The 19,874-nt window shown below is 52.5% G+C and overlaps 6 protein-coding genes across 6 annotated transcripts; 3 read left to right on the top strand and 3 right to left on the bottom strand.

Annotated features, from left to right (window-relative positions):
• Positions 1 to 3,427: 3,427 nt before the first annotated feature.
• Positions 3,428 to 4,437, bottom strand: J4E84_001800 (uncharacterized protein; the record flags this gene model as incomplete). Its single annotated transcript, XM_049384430.1, has 3 exons — positions 3,428 to 3,540; positions 3,595 to 4,237; positions 4,291 to 4,437. The coding sequence occupies 3 exons, from the start codon at positions 4,435 to 4,437 to the stop codon at positions 3,428 to 3,430; spliced, it is 903 nt and encodes a 300-aa protein (XP_049247786.1).
• A 1,357-nt stretch (positions 4,438 to 5,794) lies between these two features.
• Positions 5,795 to 6,869, bottom strand: J4E84_001799 (uncharacterized protein; the record flags this gene model as incomplete). The annotated part of the gene is made up of 4 exons (XM_049384429.1): positions 5,795 to 5,801; positions 5,891 to 6,094; positions 6,146 to 6,529; positions 6,577 to 6,869. 4 exons carry the CDS (start codon positions 6,867 to 6,869, stop codon positions 5,795 to 5,797), a joined length of 888 nt encoding a protein of 295 aa, XP_049247785.1.
• Positions 6,870 to 8,234: 1,365 nt separating this feature from the next.
• Positions 8,235 to 9,755, top strand: J4E84_001798 (uncharacterized protein; the record flags this gene model as incomplete). The annotated part of the gene is made up of 1 exon (XM_049384428.1): positions 8,235 to 9,755. The coding sequence occupies one exon, from the start codon at positions 8,235 to 8,237 to the stop codon at positions 9,753 to 9,755; it is 1,521 nt and encodes a 506-aa protein (XP_049247784.1).
• Positions 9,756 to 10,935: 1,180 nt separating this feature from the next.
• J4E84_001797 (uncharacterized protein) lies at positions 10,936 to 12,631 on the bottom strand (the record flags this gene model as incomplete). The annotated part of the gene is made up of 2 exons (XM_049384427.1): positions 10,936 to 12,537; positions 12,587 to 12,631. 2 exons carry the CDS (start codon positions 12,629 to 12,631, stop codon positions 10,936 to 10,938), a joined length of 1,647 nt encoding a protein of 548 aa, XP_049247783.1.
• Positions 12,632 to 15,557: 2,926 nt separating this feature from the next.
• Positions 15,558 to 17,443, top strand: J4E84_001796 (uncharacterized protein; the record flags this gene model as incomplete). Its single annotated transcript, XM_049384426.1, has 3 exons — positions 15,558 to 16,098; positions 16,161 to 17,200; positions 17,264 to 17,443. 3 exons carry the CDS (start codon positions 15,558 to 15,560, stop codon positions 17,441 to 17,443), a joined length of 1,761 nt encoding a protein of 586 aa, XP_049247782.1.
• Positions 17,444 to 18,684: 1,241 nt separating this feature from the next.
• Positions 18,685 to 18,950, top strand: J4E84_001795 (uncharacterized protein; the record flags this gene model as incomplete). Its single annotated transcript, XM_049384425.1, has 2 exons — positions 18,685 to 18,733; positions 18,790 to 18,950. The coding sequence occupies 2 exons, from the start codon at positions 18,685 to 18,687 to the stop codon at positions 18,948 to 18,950; spliced, it is 210 nt and encodes a 69-aa protein (XP_049247781.1).
• Between the last annotated feature and the right edge of the window lie 924 nt (positions 18,951 to 19,874).

Raw genomic sequence — 19,874 nt, 5'->3', positions numbered from 1 at the left:
TACTAGCTATTGAAACTCGCCTTGTAATAAATACATAACAACCTTATCGTGTAATCATTGATGGCAACTGGTAATTGTCACAATCACTTGAAGAGTGTATCATCTTGGTGGGAAGGTGTGGATTTCATTTACTTCGTTAAGTTTGTGTACTCGTAATCTCTTCATCAACAGGAGGTCTTTGACCTTGGTTCAAGATAAGGATGATTTGAAGAGGTTTGAACGAGTGTGGTGAAAAGTCAGTTGGGGGGAAAGAGTAAGTATGCCAGGATACCTGATGTTTGCAAGAATTCTTCGTCATCGGTGCCAAGAAGATGAGCGTGCGGGTTTTGTGACTGAGCGGTTTCTACGGGCGGGTGGTGCTCGTGTGATCGAAGACCAGTCATGCTTATACAGTCTGAACTTTCATCCGAAGCGCATTTCGATAGCGTAGGCACTGGTCGCAGTTCTTCTGTACGAAGCCTTGAGCACCGCATGTCGTGCAGTCGGGTCCGCGATGACTATCCTGAAGTCAGCAATCTCGACTGTCATTATGCCTCTCGATTGAGAGTGCATGCATAGACTGTACCCTTGGGGACGCCCTTTACATAGGGGACAGGTGGACGTAATCACGGCTTGAGGATGGTCTGAAAAGCACGACGGCGGGCTCAGACTAGCCGTTGAGATCTGATTTGGGCTGTATGGCATTGTAGTTGACATCGTGGAGTGCAACGAATGTTCAAATATTTTGCGAGAAGTGATTTGAGGTAGCAATGAGATGCAAAGTTGAGCCAGGAGAGTTTGATGAAGCAGATCGATGCGGCGAGAGGACCATTGGAACGAGGCATCGTGACTTAATGTCTGTTATATACGGTTGCAATGATATCGTATCTGCTTCGATGCCGTGTCGACAATGTGCATGCTTACTATTCGTCACAGTCTTTGGCGAACATTGCAACAGCCTGTCGCGCTGGCACTCGCGCGACGTTTCAGGGAACTAGATAAGAGAAGCTGCGTGACTATCGTCAAAGCGAATGGCTGTTGGGAGCGTATGATGCTGTAGTCGTCATTTCTGGGGTTGCACTCACCGGCCTTGGAGGGAGCCCGGTCTATCGTGATCGTGATGAAGAAATGCCAGGGGTCAGCCAGTAGACACGCGTCGGATAGCAGGCTCTTGTTCCGCCAATCATACTCGTGCCTTTGACGCATCTGAGGTGACCATCGCTGCGTTGTAACAATAGCCTCAACTCAAGCTAAGGTTGGACTCAAACCGGTGAATGCAAGTTCAATAATCTGCCGCACCGATCATGTGTCGGCATGTTGTCTCTTCTATGGCGGCGTGTGGTTCCTAGATATCGCAAACGACTTGAGCAATGCCTGCATACCAACCTTCCCGATCCAGCGGTGAGTACGCGGAACAGTCTCCCCCCTGACCCAGCAGGACGTTGACGGACCGGTCCCTGGACACGTAGTGTACGTCTCATATCTTCACGTTCCACGAACGCCCAGGTACTGATCGCATTCCCGATAAGCAGATGAAGCGACACATCCTTAGTGCGGTAGTCGTTCCGTCTACCAGGAAATGCCGCAGACGGCAATCAGAACTACGCTAAGTTTCACCGCTTCTTTTCTTTTGCGATCCAATCAGCACCTGGGTGCTCCGATATATCTTTGAAGACAGCGCCGTTGCGTCAGAAGGTCGCAAGTGTCAACACTGTTCCACAGCTAATGCTGTGGCCGACTCGTTGGGTTGTGGAATACGCATCAGGGAGTCCGCACTAAATTCGTGGAAACTAGACAACCACGTCTTCCCTCATCGGAAGATGACCGAGTCGTCACAGTCATGAGACTAGTCGGAGGAGAGAGAACCACCCTCTGCTCGGCTAGCCATGATAGCTCATATCATCACCGTCAAGAGCTCTGTACAACATAGGAATCGTTCCAATGTCAGGCCATATTTCGCACATGCCACCCGACAAAGCATGTCTCGGGTACGAGGTCCTTGGAACCTTTGTCCTGGTTCTTTGCGCGACGCCGGGTGAACGCAGGGCACAAAATGCACGCTTACGCAGTTGAAATCTGGTATGCTTGCAACCGAATCTGGGTGAGCGCATTGAAAACGTGCACATGACATGAAGAATCTGCTTTTGGATCGACACCGACGTAATGATGCCACAACGCGTTGACAGTACTTTTGTAAAACAAGCGCGTACAAGTCACCGCGGTGACTAAGCCTTGCAATATAGAGGGGGTATCGTAAGTGATGATGATCACACGAAATGTAGACTCGAGTTACTGATCCCTGACCCCCCGTTTATCTCTGGTCCGGCGTCACCGGTCCACGTTACGATGCTGCTATCCGCTAGCGAAGAGATCGATGGAGCGACTTGATGAAAAAGAAGAGGAAATGTAACGTTCGCGCCGCGAGAAGCTCTGAGGCGAAGTCAAAACCTGATGCTGCTGTGACCTGCAGCGTGGCGGCAACATGGCCGTGAACGTGGCTGTTGGAGCTCGGGAAAATTTACCGAACTAAAGATAGCGCTTGCTAAAGCATCAATGCCGACTTGTAAGCCTCAAACGAACCCTGATGGCACGACTTGATGACAGTGTACAACACAGGGGAGGATACAGCGTTACCACAGCGCACATAAATCGAACACGCGTCGACGGGCCGTATAATAGCGAGCTGCGAGATTTTTTCCCGGCATTTCGACAGTGCAGCAACAACAAAAGCATGTCTCAAACGGAAAGAGGTTTGATAAATCGAGACTGCCGTTGATGTTGTTCAATAGCGGATGCGTGCTGAACCTTCGATGATCGACGTCATAAGGTCACACCTTCGCGTCAAAGCGAGTAGCACAGGGACCTGTACTTCTGCACGAAGGACCTCGATTCGAAGTGCCTCTCATGGGTGTCGCGAGGTCGTACGCGGTCCATGCGTTTTTTGTATCTCGTAGAAGGCAGCTTGGTGGTTCCGTTTTCGGACTGCTGATCGATACGACATCATGCGTCAGGCATGGGGCTGGGAAGAAAGCCTCACGGCATGGGATGCTTGAGGGGACGTAGAGCTGTTGTGGTGATTGAGGCGACGCCCAAAGGCAGGAGGGAAGGAGGTTGGGGCGGAAGCGGGGCCCACTTATTAGGTAAGCATAGTGGATCTTAGCTCGTACAGCGTCATGGCCATCACCGCAGACAGAACTTCTACATGGCAACCGTATCAATATGCCTGGTACCTGTGATCTAAGCGATGTTGGAGAACTGCCCCGAAAATCATGTGTCGCCATCCCACGATGACCCAGCATCCCTTACAAAGCGCGAACCGCTCTAGCATACCCGACCCGCGATCGATCGGCTCGCAAACGCACCACTCTGTTCCTGACTACACGAACACTTCCTTGTTCCTACCTCTCTCCACCTTTCGATCAGTCGCGTCGGGCTTGTAGTCCTCAAGTCACGCGGACCACGGATGACCCTCCGGACCGAGCTTTGCGTTCAGAAATCCAAGCTTGAGCAGCTTCTGCTCGGTGATCTCCTGCTTATGCGCCTCCATCTCGTCGACATCCCCTGGAAAATATCAGCAGTCGTAGATAAAGAGTTGGTATAGAATGAGATACGTACAGTTGACGCTGAGGAATGAGCCCTTGAGGTAGTCGGCCTTGGGCTGCGCAAGGTACAGCGATAAGCCACCCGTCTGGATGCCCTTGTCGTGCGCAAACGGCGTGAGCTGGTCGACGACCATACCGCGCTTTGACTCAGTCGCTGCGACGATACCAGGGTGCACGGTGAAGACGCGAAGATTAGGCTTCTCAGCGTCCAGGTACTCGGCCAACTTGAGCAGCGCCATCTTGCTGCCCGAGTAGGCGCTCATGCCGGGAACTGTGAAGGACGAGCCGAGCGTGTTCAGCAAGATGAGCGTACCGGACTCAACGGCCTTGAGGTAGTAGTATGCGAGAATATACGAGCCCTTGACGTTCACCTCGTAGTCGCTGAACCAAGCGCTGGGTTCGAGGTCGCCGACAGGTCCGCCCACCATACTACCGGCGGCATGGACCACGACGTCAACGATGCCAAAGGCATCGGTCGTCTTCTTGAACAGGTCCTGGACTTCGGCCTCGTTGGTCAGGTCGGCGGTGGCACTGAGGACCTTGGTCTCGGGGCTGAGGGAGGCGATGGCGCTGGCGGGCTCTGCCAACAGACCTTTGTTGCGACCGACAAGCACGATGCCCTTGGCGCCGGCTATAGCCCAGGCACGTGCCACTTCCTATTCGTTGGCGTCAGCATCCATCTCGCGCGATCGACGACAGACCGTCTTACGCCTCCTAAACCGCCTGTAGCGCCCGTGACCAGGATGGTCTTGCCCTTGGCGCTGAGAGTGGGGTTCTTGGGGTCGATGGCCGGGTACACATCGCGCTTGAGCGACTTGGTGAGCTGGAACGGGGTCGTGAAGGCGTTGGGGTCCATGGTGAGAATGAAGAGGTTGCGTTCGAGAAATAGCGGCAGAGAAAGTGGTAAGAGGAAAAGATATTCGAGTGATTGAAAAGTGCAAAGCGTAGGGATTTGGACTGTTGTTGTTGTTGTTGTTGCGATTATGTGTGCAGCAGCGACCATCTACAGCCTCAAGTACTTGCGGCATCAGCCTTGTGCAACGCACTACCAGGCACTATCGAGCAACGTGCAAACTGTATTATCTCAGCTGTGATGCGAGCCAGGGACCGATTTACAAGCAGCAGATGCGAAGCGAAGGCCGACCCCGAATTGTATTTCAAAGCATGACTCGGGTCCCGCGCTAGAATCCCCCCTACTTGACGCGTGATCATTTGCTTTCTAAGTCTGCGAAGGCGCCAGTATGTTCCTCATTGCACGAGCATGTCTTTAGTATACTGACGCATCATCAGACTTCATTCGCTCTCCAGTACCTTTCAAATCGCTTTGCGAAGCTTTACAGCATTGCCCTAGATGCGCGTCCAATCCCGTCCACATTCCTTCACGGTCACCGTTCCGCCTTCATTTACATGTTGGAACGAGTACCATCGCAAAGCATGCATTCTACATGGCGACTGGAAATCTGCTTTTCGCGCGGATAACTGGCCCGAATTTGAAGAACACAAATGGTATAGGTACCATAACCAGACACAGGAAGCCAAGGAGAGATGTTGCCCAGCCGATCCCGAGAGCATCATACACTGAGTTAGATGTTAGCTTGTGCAGCGCTCCAGATATTGCCATCGGCTGGTTCCATGTTTGATGACGTACTCTGCACGGTAAAGAGGGGAAAGACAGCCCCAAGCGTGTACCTGACGATTCCATTCGCCGCTATAGCTGACGCGCCGTTCATCGCACCGTATACATCCGCAAGATAGAGCGCAGAAGAGGTCTAGAGATCAGGCTGTCAGTGCTAATTGAACATGAACTCGACCTTCGCAACTTACGAAAACACAGATATTGCCCCATGCAAAAGGTATAACTCCCACCACAGTGGGAGCCCAATGAACGCCCTTATCAGCACACCAGCCAAACCAGAAGAGACCAATGACCATACCCCAACTACCAAGCATTGCGCTATATAATCGATGTTCCGGGTCAGCGTTCGGGTTGCCTTTCAAGGTGGCCTGCTGATGTTTTTTCATGTAGATCATGCGGTCTACGACAATGGTAGTCATACCTCCAACAAACACGCCAATACTGATGGGAATAAATGTGAGCCCAGACTGAGACGGCGTAAAGGAGTATGGCGGACGTGAGAAAACGTAAGGGAAAGCTGCAAAGAAGAGAAACAGCACCGCAAATGCGAAACCTGTGTAGAGCGAGACGAAGAACACTACAGGCTGTGCATATTTAGCTCAAGCATGGACAAAGATGCACGGGGGTTTGCAACCATACCTCTGTTGAGAGCATGTGAAGGGGCCGAATGAACCTCAGAACGATCTCACGCTTGATATCTCCATTTTCTTGTTTCTTTTGCAGTCCGTTCTTCTTCGCTCGCTTCTTCAAGATGATTGGCTTGTAAGTCTCATCCATTGGTATAGATGTGGCATACACAGCCACCGCAAGGAAAAGAATGGACCATTGTGTCCACTGCCAAGTCTTGTACTGCGCCACGAATCCTCCAACCACGGGTCTGTCATTACGTCAACATCTAATAGAGCAACAGACGCTGGACGATACGCACCCAATGGACGGCCCAGCGAAAGGAGCCATCAAGTAGAAACTCGTAGCCAAGGCGCGCTTATGCGGTGGAAACAAATCGGCATTCGTTCCAGCACCAACAGCAAGTGCTGGACTTCCAAACAATCCTGCGAAGAATCGGCACACGACCAGGCCCGCGTATGTTTTCGAGAAGCCGGCGCCGAGAGTAAACAGCATGAATATGGGGAAGAACACCAGGTAGACAGCTTTTCGGCCTTTCCTTTCGCTGAGTGGTGCAGTGACGATTGGACCGAACGCGAGGCCGAGCGTGTAAAGCGTTATGCCGATGAGCGCAGCCGTGCGCGATACGTCGAAGTCACGCATGACGTCTGCGAGCGCGGGTGTATACACTGAAGTTCCAAAGGTGCTGAACCGTCAGTACTTCCTGGTGTTACGCGCTGTCTTGCGACTTACACAGTGAATCCAAAGAGGGCTGGTATCATCGTATGATAAGCCAACTTCCATGTAGACCAGTTGTGCGGGTTCTCAGGGTCGTCCGGACCATCCCAGTTCATCGGGTCGACGGGGCTGGTGAACGATCCATCTTCGCTAGCCGGCCGTTCACTACAGCGTCGTTCATCCTCGAATTTGGCGGGTTGGCATGGAGATTGATGTTCAGGGTCGGGCTTTTCTCCGTTGTTTCCAGCAATGACAGCCTCGGTCTCATGGATCAATGTCGCATGTCCATTCTGGCAATCGTGGTTCATGCTAGGAGTATGGTGAGTTAAGTCAGGGTGCTGTGGAAGGCACCAGGGATATCCTCCGCTATACTTCACAACGAGAGGATATGTGCTGTATATACCCGGCGCTTGTCCCCGCACACGTTCAGAGTTACGGCCGAGAGCAAGCGCGGCGCACTACCAAGTCTGCCATATTGAGTTACTCGCATCCCCTACGAAACTGCCATGAAGTGAAGAAGAGCTGAGCTGTAAAGGAGTGCGCAGTTCTGATTGGCTGATTGTGAGGCGACCCGAGGCTCGGTATTGGGTTTACTGATCACAGATCCTACATTAAACGGTGGCTTCCGAGGTTGCTCACGTGACGAGGCGCGCGAGGTCTCGGGAAGGCATAGCATCGCGTAGTACATATCTGAGCCTGGTAGCTTCGGGACCGGGCCAATGTTTGCGAAAGCGAAGTGGGATGTCTGCGTCTAGAGGAGGGAAGGAGAAGAATACCGTGATGACGTCAGCCAGCTTGGCAAAATGCCGATCAGCTTCAGCTTCAGCTTCAACACTCATTCATCCCAAGCTGAGCATATCTTGGATATCTTCGTCGCGTCTAGATATTCTTGATCTCGTTTACGATTTTCTATTGCTGCTTAGTGCAGTAGTCTGGCAAGCGCGAACGCACACAGAACGACATCCGTTGTTGTGGGAAGGGGCTGGAGACGCCGCGTTCGCGACAACCTGACCGCGACCTTTATATCAGCTCTTCTTCGCATCGGCTGAGGCTCGACAAAACAAGGAGAGAATGCACCCTAGCGGGTTGCAAGAAACTCGAACAGCTTGCGACACGTTTACTTCTTCACAAAGGTCGCGATCCAGCTATGAGGACGCCTCCAGCTGCCGCGGCCTTCTTATCGTTCGGATATCGACTGTCACGCTGTGATATTGCAACTTGATCCAGGATGATAGGACAGAAACTGCGTAGTCCAATCAGCTTCACGATGCTGACACGAAATAGTATCGTAGGGGTCATCGGCTGCAAACTCGCCTGCGGTCGTGTCGCGTTTCGGTACCACTGAAAGCCAGGTCTCCGCACACACATCGCCATGGATCATACAGGCCCCCATCGCGACAACGAGTATATCGACCTGGTGCAGACGACTACAATAAATCTGAGCTAATCCTTACAAGTGGATGAAAGGGTTGTGGACGCACGTGCATTTCCCCTTGAATCCATGGTTGAGTGTTCTTCAATACTAGGCACCCATTCTAACCAGAACGCTCCACCATATCTCATAACTGTGTCAACTCTAGTGTCAACACCATACGTCCACATTCTTTCACATCAGCCAGTGAATTCCTCCAATTCTCAGAATCCCCCAGTCACTCCTACATACAGCGAACATAATGGGTTCAAAGCGCAAACACCAAGCCGAGAAGGACTGCGCGCCTTCGCAGAAGCCCAGAAAGCGCAGTCGTCGCGGCGTTCAGGAGACACGTGCAGTTTCCCAGAATGAAGGCAATCACGATAGGGGTGTCAGGCACTGTCGCGGTGAGGACATGCGACTTCCGCACCCAAAGCGCGGGCATAAGAAGCCCACGAATATCGTCGCAGAGCTTGCAAACCTTGCCGACTACAACGCACCTCCCGTAAAGCGATCGCGTAAGGATACCGTAGCTCAACTTACCGACGATGAAATGCCCAGGGCCAGGTCCAGCCGCAATCGTGTTCGCGACTTACGAACTTCAGGGTCGACCGCTCAGTCTGCCCATTTGGGCGAAAAGCTTCGTGTGCAGGGTGCGCGCATCACCAAATCAACAACCACAGGTGCACACCGAAGGAAAACAAGTCTCGAAGAGAAAGTCAGAGCAGAGGCTGATAGATTGGGTCGTTGGCTTGGTTGGGTATCAGAAGAAGAGAAGGATGACGAGAGCGATGATGAAGATGAATATGTGCCGCGCTCACATTCTCGTCGATATCCACCAAAGAAGCCAGGTACTCAGAATGCGCCCTGGAGTGATCTACCGGGTGAAGTCCGCAATTTGATATATCAATACGCCATGACCGACGAAGAGAAGAAGATTTTGAACGTTCGCCACTACCCCGAAGGCGTACCTCGACGCTCTGTTCGTGGCATAGCTTGTCCGACCAACTTCGCGCATTCATATTGGGGCTTCACTCAAATCTGCCGCCAGATTCGGAATGAGTTTACCCCTTGGCTTCTAGAGAAGCGTCGAGTCCGCACCGCGCTTGAGACCATCAACGACTACGTCAACATCTTCCATCGACCAGATAAAGACGGCGAGGTGGTAGGATGGGTGGAGCCCATCTGCTGCGGCGCACCACTCCCTCAACATGGTGTTGATATTCTCTCCTTGTTGAAGCTTCGGGAACCCAGTTCAAGATTTCATCTTCAGCTGACTCCAACAACTATAAGCGAAGCTCTAGACGCCTTGATCATGCCCACCGATCCGGATGACTTCGACGAGCTGAAGATCATGCGGGACATGGCAAGAACGTTTCGCACTTGGTCACAGGATAATGTTATCAGCTTGATAGGCCTAGATGGCATCAATATCACCTCGGTACCCAAAGGATTGAACACTATCACCAGTACCACTGAAGACGAAGATGATGCGCAGCATGAGATTCTGATCAAGTTCATCATGAGACCAGGCCAAACGGAAAAAGCTCCTGATAAATACCGCCTACATTGTCTTAACAAGATTATCTTCGCCTCTGAGCTCTCGAAAAAGACCGGTGTGAAGCTGAAGGCTTGTTTCGACACTGGCGTCGCGAAGTGGAAGGTTCGGCGCATTGGGGTTGTCGACACGTGCTGGACAGCACGAGCTGGTGGCAGCAAGATTTCCCGTCGTTTGATGAAGTACTGTTATTCTCCTGGCTACAAAGGAGAAAGCTTGGACTGAGCTTGAGATAACGCCTGCCATCACTTTTTCGGACACCTACGAGAGGAGCTTGAGGAAGTTCACAGCAAAATTTTCTCGGCTTTTGAAGAATGCAAACAATTCTGCAACGTCCAACGAATCATTTGTGCGTCGTTTATTGACTACAGCGATATCACAAAAGAACTATCACAGCTCATGGGATACGTGAGGCGCTACTGTTGAGTTCCTCAACGCATCAAGCTTGCTCATACATCATGCGCGTGCTGTCCGCATAGCTGTCGGTGCAACAGCGCATCCTTGACGCGTCCCACACGCGACAGCTTATACATCGAACAACGTATAGACGCTGCTTCGCTCGGGTTATTTTCCATCATATCATATATACATATAAATTTATGCATTACATCCGCCCATAGTCTTCTTCATCTAACCATCGTTAACGTATCAAACTCAACCAAGCATGTTCCCCAACCAGCCACCCCAGCCCCCAAGAAACGGCCAAGACCAAGCTCAACAGCCCGAACAACCCGTCTTCCAAGTCATAGTAACACCAACAGGGCAGCGTGTGTTAGTACCTTACCCTCTCCCACATCAAGTATGTATACCGCAGGGACCAGTACCAGGACCTGCACCGGCAGCGACACAAGCCCAGCCGTGGTGGATGCCGCCTATGACTGTTCAGAACGACCACGGCGCACACCCTGAACAGCAGCCAGAACAGCCTTCCCAGCCACAGCCACTTCTACTGGCACCATTGCCCAACCCTACGCAAGACCCGAATAACCCTGCGACTCTGCCAAGTGACTACTTCGCGTATCGCGGCGCGGGATGGAGTGATGAGGCGTTGGCGGAGCTGCAGAGGGCGCATAGGGAGGCACGAAGAAAGAAGTAAGTACACGGCGCAGACGAGATCAGACGTGATACACCACGGGCTGGGTGTTGCAATATATGAGGTGGTATATCTAACGAGAGTGTTTATGTAGAGCGTGAGGCTGCTTTGGCAGTTAGCGGCCGCACGGCGCAGATCTATATATGTAAGACGCTCGAATGGACTGAATATGAAATGATTTGCACCCGAAACATGTAACTAGGTGAGCTAGTCATGAATCAAATGACTGAATCGCTTGCACTACGTGCGTCGGATGATTGAGCATCAATGAGCGAGCCATTAGTTGCACGCGTTGGAGCTGTTACCCCATGCTCAATCGCTCGATGTGACTTCCAGCTCCGTAAGCTCAGTCGTCCTCTCTCGACGCAACTTTGTTCTCTTGATACCGAACGAGGCCAAAAGACCAAGGGCACCCACAACCGTCATGAGAATCCAGGTCCCTCTCAGCGCGCTCATGAAGCTATGGCGGACTACACTCTTCTGGGATTCAGTGAGGTCATTGATAGCGGCGCTTTGGGATATCGCTTCACCTCCAGTGAGGTTGAGAGCAACATCGTCCGCGATGCCATTGTCGATAATCTTCCCGTAGTGTGGCGCCATGAGGAGTTGGAATACCACTTGGCCGATAACTAGACCGATGGCACCAAATATCGAACGTACAAACCCAAAAGCCGCAGTGCCGGCCGCGATATCCGCCTCTTGGATGCGCGTTTGCAGGGCAATGAGTGGCGCGCCAAAGTTGGGCCCAAAACCCAGGCCGATGACGACCAAATATGCGATGATGGTTCCGAGACTTGGCGCGGTACCGAGCGAGATGAGAAGGCCGACACCAAGCGTCATAACGAATAGACCCGCTTGCAGTACTTCAAGGAAACGCCCAGTCTTCTCTATAATGTGGCCGGAAGCGAACGAAACAAGTGCCAAAGGTATCGCGACGGCGAGCATACATACGCCTGTGATCTCTGGTTGGAGTCCGAGCACGATCTGGAAGTACAGGGGTAGGAAGTAAGCGACCGAGGTAAAGACCACAGTGTCGCATGCGCATACGGCCAGTGCGCTGAGGTTGCTGATGTCCTTGAAGATGCGCAGTGGCATGATAGGGCTGCCGCCATGTTGTACCACCCAGTGTTGCGAGAAAGGGAAGGCTACGTAAGCGAGTGATCCGAACAGCAAGCACGTAATGACTCCTGCGTTCGAGTAGGAGCTAATGCCACCTACTTGGAGGCCCACTAGCAGGAGTATAGTAGCCGTGATTATCGTGACCGTCCCCAGCCAGTCCATAGCCGCGAGTCCTGTCGTAAGGGGCGTTCGTGGATTGTGTAGGTGAAGCGTAAGATACAACACTAAAATTGCTAGGGAGACGATGGGTATGTTGATGTAAAAGCACCACGTCCAATGGAGACGTTGTGCGAAGACGCCGCCGAGGACCGGGCCCAAAGCAGATGCGACGGCCCACACAGCACCAACAGTGCCCATGTAGAAGGACCGATCCCGGATGGTGAAGAGGTCGCTGACGCATACGTGAACCAGTACCACCACTCCACCGCCGCCGAGACCCTGAACGACTCGACCGAAAACGAGCATAATGGCATTCACACTGACGGCGCACAAGATGCTGCCGCCAAGGAAGATGGCGTTGGCCGTCAAGATGATTGGTTTTCTTCCGAATATGTCCGACAGCTTACCCCAGAACGGAACTGATGAAGCGTTGGCGAGAAGGTAGGATGACCCTATCCAGGCGTAAAGAGAATCTGGGATGTGGAAGGATTGGGAGATCGTGGGCAAAGCGGTTGGGATGAGCACAGTGTCGAGTGCTACTAGAAAGATCGATAAACTGAGGGCGATGAAAGCCGCCAGTACGTGGGTTGGGGCACTGGTCTTTCCATGCGAGGCCATCTTAGCTCGTGTGAAGGACTTGGATAGTTAGTTCGAAAGATTTGTTGTCGCGGTTGTAGTTGCTCACCTTAATCGATTCTGATGACGCAGCGTCGTCAGTGCCAGCCGACATGTTTGGAAAGCACTCCTCGTTGAGGGTCGTCATCCTGCCAGATTCGCCGGACCCCACCGTCATAAAGATATGTGCAGGCAAGAACTATGAAGAGTCTATGACGACAGACGATAGAAAGCTGCAACCGCACACTTGTCGAATGGAAATAATGTCGAGGTGATATGTGAGCTTTGGCGTGGCTTTTGACCCTTTATACCGCGACGCTGACGCATATGATAAAGAAGCCATATTTGACAAGTCTATCGTCACTCTCTGGGCCCCTCTTAGCCGATGGGTATACGGGTTACATCCATGCGTTTGCATGCGTCGGGGGCATTAGCCCGTAGTGTATACTTTTGTAGTACATGCAGGCTGCGATTGGAGATCCCTGGCTGAGCTGGATCTTAGTAGAAGAGGTGGCTTGCTGTCGGTATACTTGTCCAGCACCTAACAAAGATCCCGGAACATCGGTTAGTGAACAGCATCGCCACCTGGTTCATGCGGAACGTGTAGTATTAAGTCTGCACGGTCCTGGTCGGGCTGGATCTGCGACTACATGTGGGGACCCCGCGTATTATTTCAGGGAAGTCAACTAGCTATGCATAGGCGAGAGCTAATCGGGCTGAGGCAATTGGAGGCAGCGGCGAGCAGCCGATCCTGCATGCTACTGATGCGGTACTGATCAGCAGCTTTCGCGTGGTGGAGTTTCCACATCTAGAAACCAAACAACCATCGTGGAAGTTGAGTATCGTCCTGCTGGTACCCTTGATACCACTCTCGTCAAATTCAGAAGTGCTGATATGCCGAGACTGGTAACACACTCTCTTGTAGGACAGCTGCCACTCTGAAGACCGCCTAAGTGGATAGTGGAGATAAGTCAAATAAGACGAGCGTAACGTGAGCCGTTGCGCTTTGGGCTGAAACTTAGCAAATGATCTGTCAACAACAAGTCGAACGTTTTGGGCTGCACTGAGTTGACAATTGCACTAGTTTGCCAATGCTTGTGTTCCTCGGATATGCCGTGTAAATCAGTCCTTTCCTCATGAAGCTGGCGTCGACGCAGCCGTGTCAATCGGGACTCACGGGCTGCACTTCTCCCGGCATTTGGCAATAGTCTTAGTGCGAGATCCACCGGCTCACGTACAATACGTGACACGTATGTCTTCATATTCACGTGTTTGTGTCTCCGGAACGAACCGTACGCGCAAAGACTGCTGTAGAACGTGTTGCAACTTAAGCATATAAACTTGACCCTCTGTTGTGCTTGACGTTGAAACAGCGGAACGATACTCTCCGGGAAAGATGGTGCAGGTACATTGATGCTCAGACTGAGCAGGTTCGATAAATCGTTCACGTCGACTTCTGATGCTGTCGTCTACAATAGATCAGTATCGATTGGGCAAATGGACACCGCCAACCGTAGTCTCGGTGGCCAGCTGTAACCGGGGTTGCGCTAGTGAAGACACAGTGCCAGGCTAGCAGGCCAACAGCATGATCCATTTATGACTGCCCGCATCGTGGCTGTGGGAGAGTGTTGTTGTGAAAGACCGGGGTAGGCGTGGACGGAGCAGAGACGTATTCTAGCGTCGTTTGGAGTCGGTCTGTCGCGTAAGAGATAGTAGCTGCCGATCTGCAGAAGATCAAATTCCGAGACATATGAGTTGTTCGTCCTCTGGCTGCTTCGTTTGCGAGTATGATAACAGTGTCGACGCGCTTCGGCGATGGATGTCGTGCAGGGTGGGCACCGTTCGGAATCGGACACGGGGTGTAGCCGCTCGTGCAGCGTGGCGGAGACCGGGGATATGGTACTGGTAACACAAAGAACCTTTGAAGATGCTTTGGACGACATTCCTTCGAGAGTCAGCACAAGCACACCCTGACTGTGCGCTCCCATGTGAGCGTCGCCTATTCCGTCCATTTTGGGCTCTTCCGGAATCCTGCATCGGCAAGGAAAAAATTCACTTACGTCAGTCCTCAAATGTACTTAAGAAACTGCGAGGGAATGGCGTTCATCAACCTTGGAAGCGTGGCGAGCTGGTAGAGATGTGATCGCGCTGGATGGGCGCCTGCCGTAGGTTTGCCTGCGTTGGGCAGACTCGCGCGCGTCTAACTGAGATATTCATGGGAGAGGAATGGATAGAGAAGTAACCCCATCCTCCGTACAGCTATAGCACCGCCATCGACGACGTGAGGAGGTGGAGACATTCGATCTTTCGTACGAAAGGGGTGAGAACGCGTCGGATGATGGTCCAGGGCGCGAACCGAACGAAAGCGAGTACCCGAATAGTTGTCAGCGATGATAACGCGCTTGTCTCGCGTTCCTTTGTCGGAGTCGTCGCGATGTCGCGTTGCGATATCGGTTCTAAGAGTTGCAACATGTGGGGCAGCTCCCTCGGCTTCGAAGGGCCGCCAAGCCCCAAAGAGCGGAAGCGCAGGTGCGGCGAGGAAAAAAATTGTTTATCATGCTGCCCCTTCCCCACTAGAGCGCTCTTACTTTCCAATAACCATGAGCCCAAACGCCATCACCAGCTGGGACAACAATCCCGCCACGCCGCTACGAAGACGCCGCCGCCGCCCACACTGAGAACTCGACCTGAGAGTAGATGGACTGCTGCTGCATCTAGCGCCCAACGGCCATAGCATTATTCTTCCACCAGGATACCCCATTTTTGGAGAGACCTGCCGAAATCTTCAGGAGCACCACCAGGCTACGTATGTCGTCACTTGTTCTCTTACCTGCCGCCTATTCAATGTCCCGATGATGATTTTGTCATATTATAAAGATGTTAGACTTGCGATACCCCTTGAGCGCACAACGACTTCCTGAGAGACTACCCCACTTACATATCCCGCGTCTTCCGAACTGTTACCGCAACTGACGCGTCTTAGTAGCATATAAACCCGAGTTTTTACTCCAAGCCTCCCCACACCCCGCCATCACGTCAAAATGTGCGGTATCATTGCTGTGATCCACGGCGATCCCAAGTCGCAATCGGCTTCGGTCGAGGTGCACGATGCCCTCTACCTCCTCCAACACCGCGGCCAAGATGCTGCCGGAATAGTCAGTTGCAGTGCCGGTGGTCGCTTCCACCAGTGCAAGGGCAACGGTATGGCGTCGCGCGTCTTCCAGGACGGCGCACGCGTGTCCGACCTCCCCGGCTTCATGGGCCTCGGCCACCTGCGATACCCTACCGCCGGCAGCAGCGCGAACGCTGAGGCTCAGCCCTTCTACGTCAACAGCCCCTACGGTATCTGCATGACCCACAATGGCAACCTCATCAACGCGCCGGCACTGCGCCAGCGACTCGATCACGAGGCCCACAGGCACATCAACACCGAGAGCGATAGTGAGCTCATGCTCAACATCTTCGCCGACGAGCTCAACGAGACGGGCAAGGCGCGTATCAACGCCGACGACTGCTTTGCGGCGCTGGAGAGGATGTACAAGCTCTGCACTGGTGGATGGGCCTGCACGGCCATGCTTGCGGGTATGTCGATATCCAATGGTTTCTGCTATGCTGTCATCGTATAGATACTAACATTATCTCAGGATTCGGCCTCATCGGTTTCCGCGACCCGTACGGTATTCGGCCCATGGTGCTCGGCTCTCGCAAGTCGCAGGACGGCAAGAGCATGGATTACATGATGGCCTCAGAGAGCGTTGCGCTGGTCCAGTGCGGCTACAAGGACTTCTTCGATATCCTCCCCGGCCAAGCTGTCATAATCGAGAAGGGCAAGGAGCCCGTCTTCAGGCAAGTCGCCAAGCAAGAAGCGTATACCCCGGATATCTTCGAATACGTCTACTTCGCGCGACCTGACTCTGTCATTGACGGCATCGACGTGGATGAGAGCCGACGCAACATGGGCTTCACTCTCGCCGAGACCATCAAGAAGCAGCTTGGTCCCGAGACCATGGCTGAGATCGACGTGGTTATGCCGATTCCTGAGACTTCGATTACTTCTGCGTTATGCGTTGCTGAGGCTCTCGAAAAGCCATACGTACAAGGTTTCGTCAAGAACCGCTACATCTTCCGCACATTCATCATGCCCTCGCAACAACTACGACAGAAGGGCGTCCGGGCCAAGCTGAATCCTATGAAGAAGAAGTTTGAAGGCAAGAACGTGCTGCTGGTTGATGACTCCATCGTTCGGGGTACTACGTCGCGTGAGATTGTCCTGATGGCGCGGGAAGCGGGTGCCAAGAAGGTCTACTTTACCTCGTGTGCACCGCCAATCACCAATGCCCACATCTACGGTATTGATCTGGCCTCTTCCTCGGAGCTGATCGCTCACCACCGCGACTCAGCAGCCATTGCTAAGCACATTGGCGCGGACGATGTCGTATACCAGAATCTTGAGGATCTACAGAGCGCTTGCGCACGTCTCTCACCGCGGGATCCCGCAACGCAAAAGTTCGAAGTCGGTGTCTTCTGCGGCAAATATGTCACCCCGGTCGACGCTGGCTATTTTGAGCATCTCGAGAGAATCCGCGGAGAGAGCCGCAAACAAAAGGTCATGGAGAAGGCACGAGAGGCTGTCGTACATGGTACGGCTAATCCTCAACAGGTGCGCATGGCTGCCAAAGGCGTTGTAAGTTGAGCATTGAGAACATTGTTTGGCAAGACTCCCTGTGACTAATGTGTATTGCAACAGGAGGTTGACCAACATGGCAACGTCATCCCATCGGATGGCAATGGGCAACCCGATTGGCACCCAGCCAACGGTGTCAGCCAGACGTCCACGAGTGATGCGCTCGCTAACGGCAACGGGGAAGAGCGACGCGTTACCAGCAGCCAGGACATCAGCTTACACAACATGCACGATTACAACTGAGCAGCTACTCAATAGTTGTCAATCGTCGTTTTGCTACTGCAGCACGGATGACATTTTTTTATTTAGACGATGGTGATACACACGTACCAGGAAAAGTTACGAAAGAGATGATTGGGATACAGCGCGGGACTGCCAAGGCGTAGGAGGGGATTTGTGCTCTTCAGAGACTTTCCGAATGTAGACCTGAGTTCTTGGAGGCCTCAAGACTAGGGTCACGCTGAGATCGAGCACGCACCTTTGCTTATGCTCTCTCGCTTCAGGATACCAATCCAACCGTCGTTTGCATAAGCCTTTTGGCCAGGCCTGTCAGCCGGGTCCTTCCGTCCCATTGGTGCACATCTGGTGGCCTCTCTGCACCAACACATGATATCCGTGCACCTTTTCTTACTGGCTGCATTGCATCAATTCACACACGCGCTTAACGTTCCCGAAGACATCACACATCACGTGGTTAACTACCCACCTTGAGAGTTCTCGTCACGCGCACGAGCTATTGTAGACTGTACACGAGGCCGCCATCTCACAGTTGTTCCAAAGAAGGGAGAAGATGGCGAAGGGATTTTGCGCGCACCTGTTCGCTCGATACCGAGATGAGGTATATAGGGAGTTCACTCAATGCTGAGCTCATGTCTCACGCATGACGCCGCTCAGCCACCTACAACTGACGCATCCTCTCAAGAGAATGATTGCCCCGCGGACCGACCTCTTGCAGCAGCGGCCCGCAAGCCACTGAGCATCAGTCACATCGACACGAGTTGCTCCTATTGATTTAGGCTATGGAAACGTTCTCGGCCAGCAGACTTCACGTCGCCATACTCAGCGATCACACTGGTCAGCGTTGTGCTTACCAAACTGAAGCCACGGCGTCAGGTGTACGAGCAAACTTCCTCATACTGCCAACAATGTCCCCTCTTTTGCAAGCTGTCCGGCGAGGAGGCATATGTCTGCCCGTGTCCGATCACTTGCATGGCAAGCCCATCAGACATGATGATGAATCACATTCGTATTCTGTTCACCGCAACAAGCCACGATGAGCTCCAACAAACGCCTCGAGCGAGAGGAGATGACGGGCGAAACCGAAAGCACTGAGGAATTGAGGTATAAAACCTCCAAGGAAGGATGTGTTTGGAAGGACAACCACGACAGCATCTTCTACAGCATCACTACATTCAATATCTTTTTAAACCACCAAAGGCCAAATCGTCAAGATGCAGTTCACCTCCACCATCGTCGCCGCCATCATGGCCTCAGTTGCCGTCGCTCAGATCTCGCTTGAGAACGTTGCCTCTTGTACGTCCCTTCCCCATCTACGCAGACTACTGTTCCCACTAACGTTCACCCCTCAGTCGAGGCCTACGCCAACTCCGACTGCGCACCCCAGGCCCTGCAGCAGCAGAACATCCACAGCAACGAATGTGTATTCCTGCCCTTGCAGAGCGCCCGCGTCTTCTTCTTGGAGAAGACTCGTGCCAACTGCCGCCGTGAGTCGCGACAACGTTTCTTGTGAATGATCGGTATCTAATGGGAATAGTCGAGTTCTACACCTCCAACGATTGCTCTGGTACACCAACCGACACCTTCACCACTGCTCCCAGCGACTGCATCAATGTGTCGCAGAAGTTTTCTTACCAGGCTATCTGCTCTTAAGCGTGTCATTCCGGTTACGCTTATGATGGAGACCGAGTGACGACTTGGCGATTAGATGGAGAGGAGCTGGCAACAACGCGCATAACTGAGAGGGCGTGTTCAGAAGACAGTCATTACAACACCTTTTCGATCCGACTTATTAGATCCAGTCTAGTTCGTTTACCGTGTTCAACACACGGTGCGAACTAAGCTATATTGAAATATATCAGATCGCTACTATAGTCATTCTTGTGCGAAACGTGACCATCGCTAAGGCGTTATGTGATGTGAGCAGGTAGAACAAATGATCAGAGAATTTTGTTTGTATGATGTGCTACTTCCATATGAAGCAAGCGCTTACTGTAAGGAGATTTGACCGAGCGATATGTGAGAAGAATGTCTTTGCCAAGCTACATCTACTAGCACCCAAGGATTAGGTGAGAGGAAGTCGTCAAGGAGTATGGAGAAGACATTGGTCGTATACTCAAGTCACATGGATATGACCAGGAGATACCAAGACGTCGATGATTGAAGCTGATTGTCTATTGTCTCGCTGTTCCCATGTTTTTATTGCGAGAAAGCACATATAAAGCCACTCCAGATAACCCCTCTACAGTTCCGTCACTTTTAACACAATCTCGCGATCATCCTGACCTTATCCACATCTTAAATCATGCATTTCCTCACCATCACCTTCGCACTCACAGCGACAACCCTCGCCTCCCCCCTCACACCTACCCGCCGCAGCCCCGTTCCTAACCCCATCCCCAACGCCGGGTCCTTCACATCGTGGTCGTGCATTGAC

Source organism: Alternaria hordeiaustralica (genome assembly GCF_023758085.1).
Source record: "Alternaria hordeiaustralica strain BMP 2776 chromosome Unknown scaffold_2, whole genome shotgun sequence".
In the NCBI taxonomy this organism is placed as follows: domain Eukaryota; kingdom Fungi; phylum Ascomycota; class Dothideomycetes; order Pleosporales; family Pleosporaceae; genus Alternaria; species Alternaria hordeiaustralica.
Note: the sequence above shows the minus strand (reverse complement) of the source record. Positions and strands in the feature narration are given on the sequence as shown.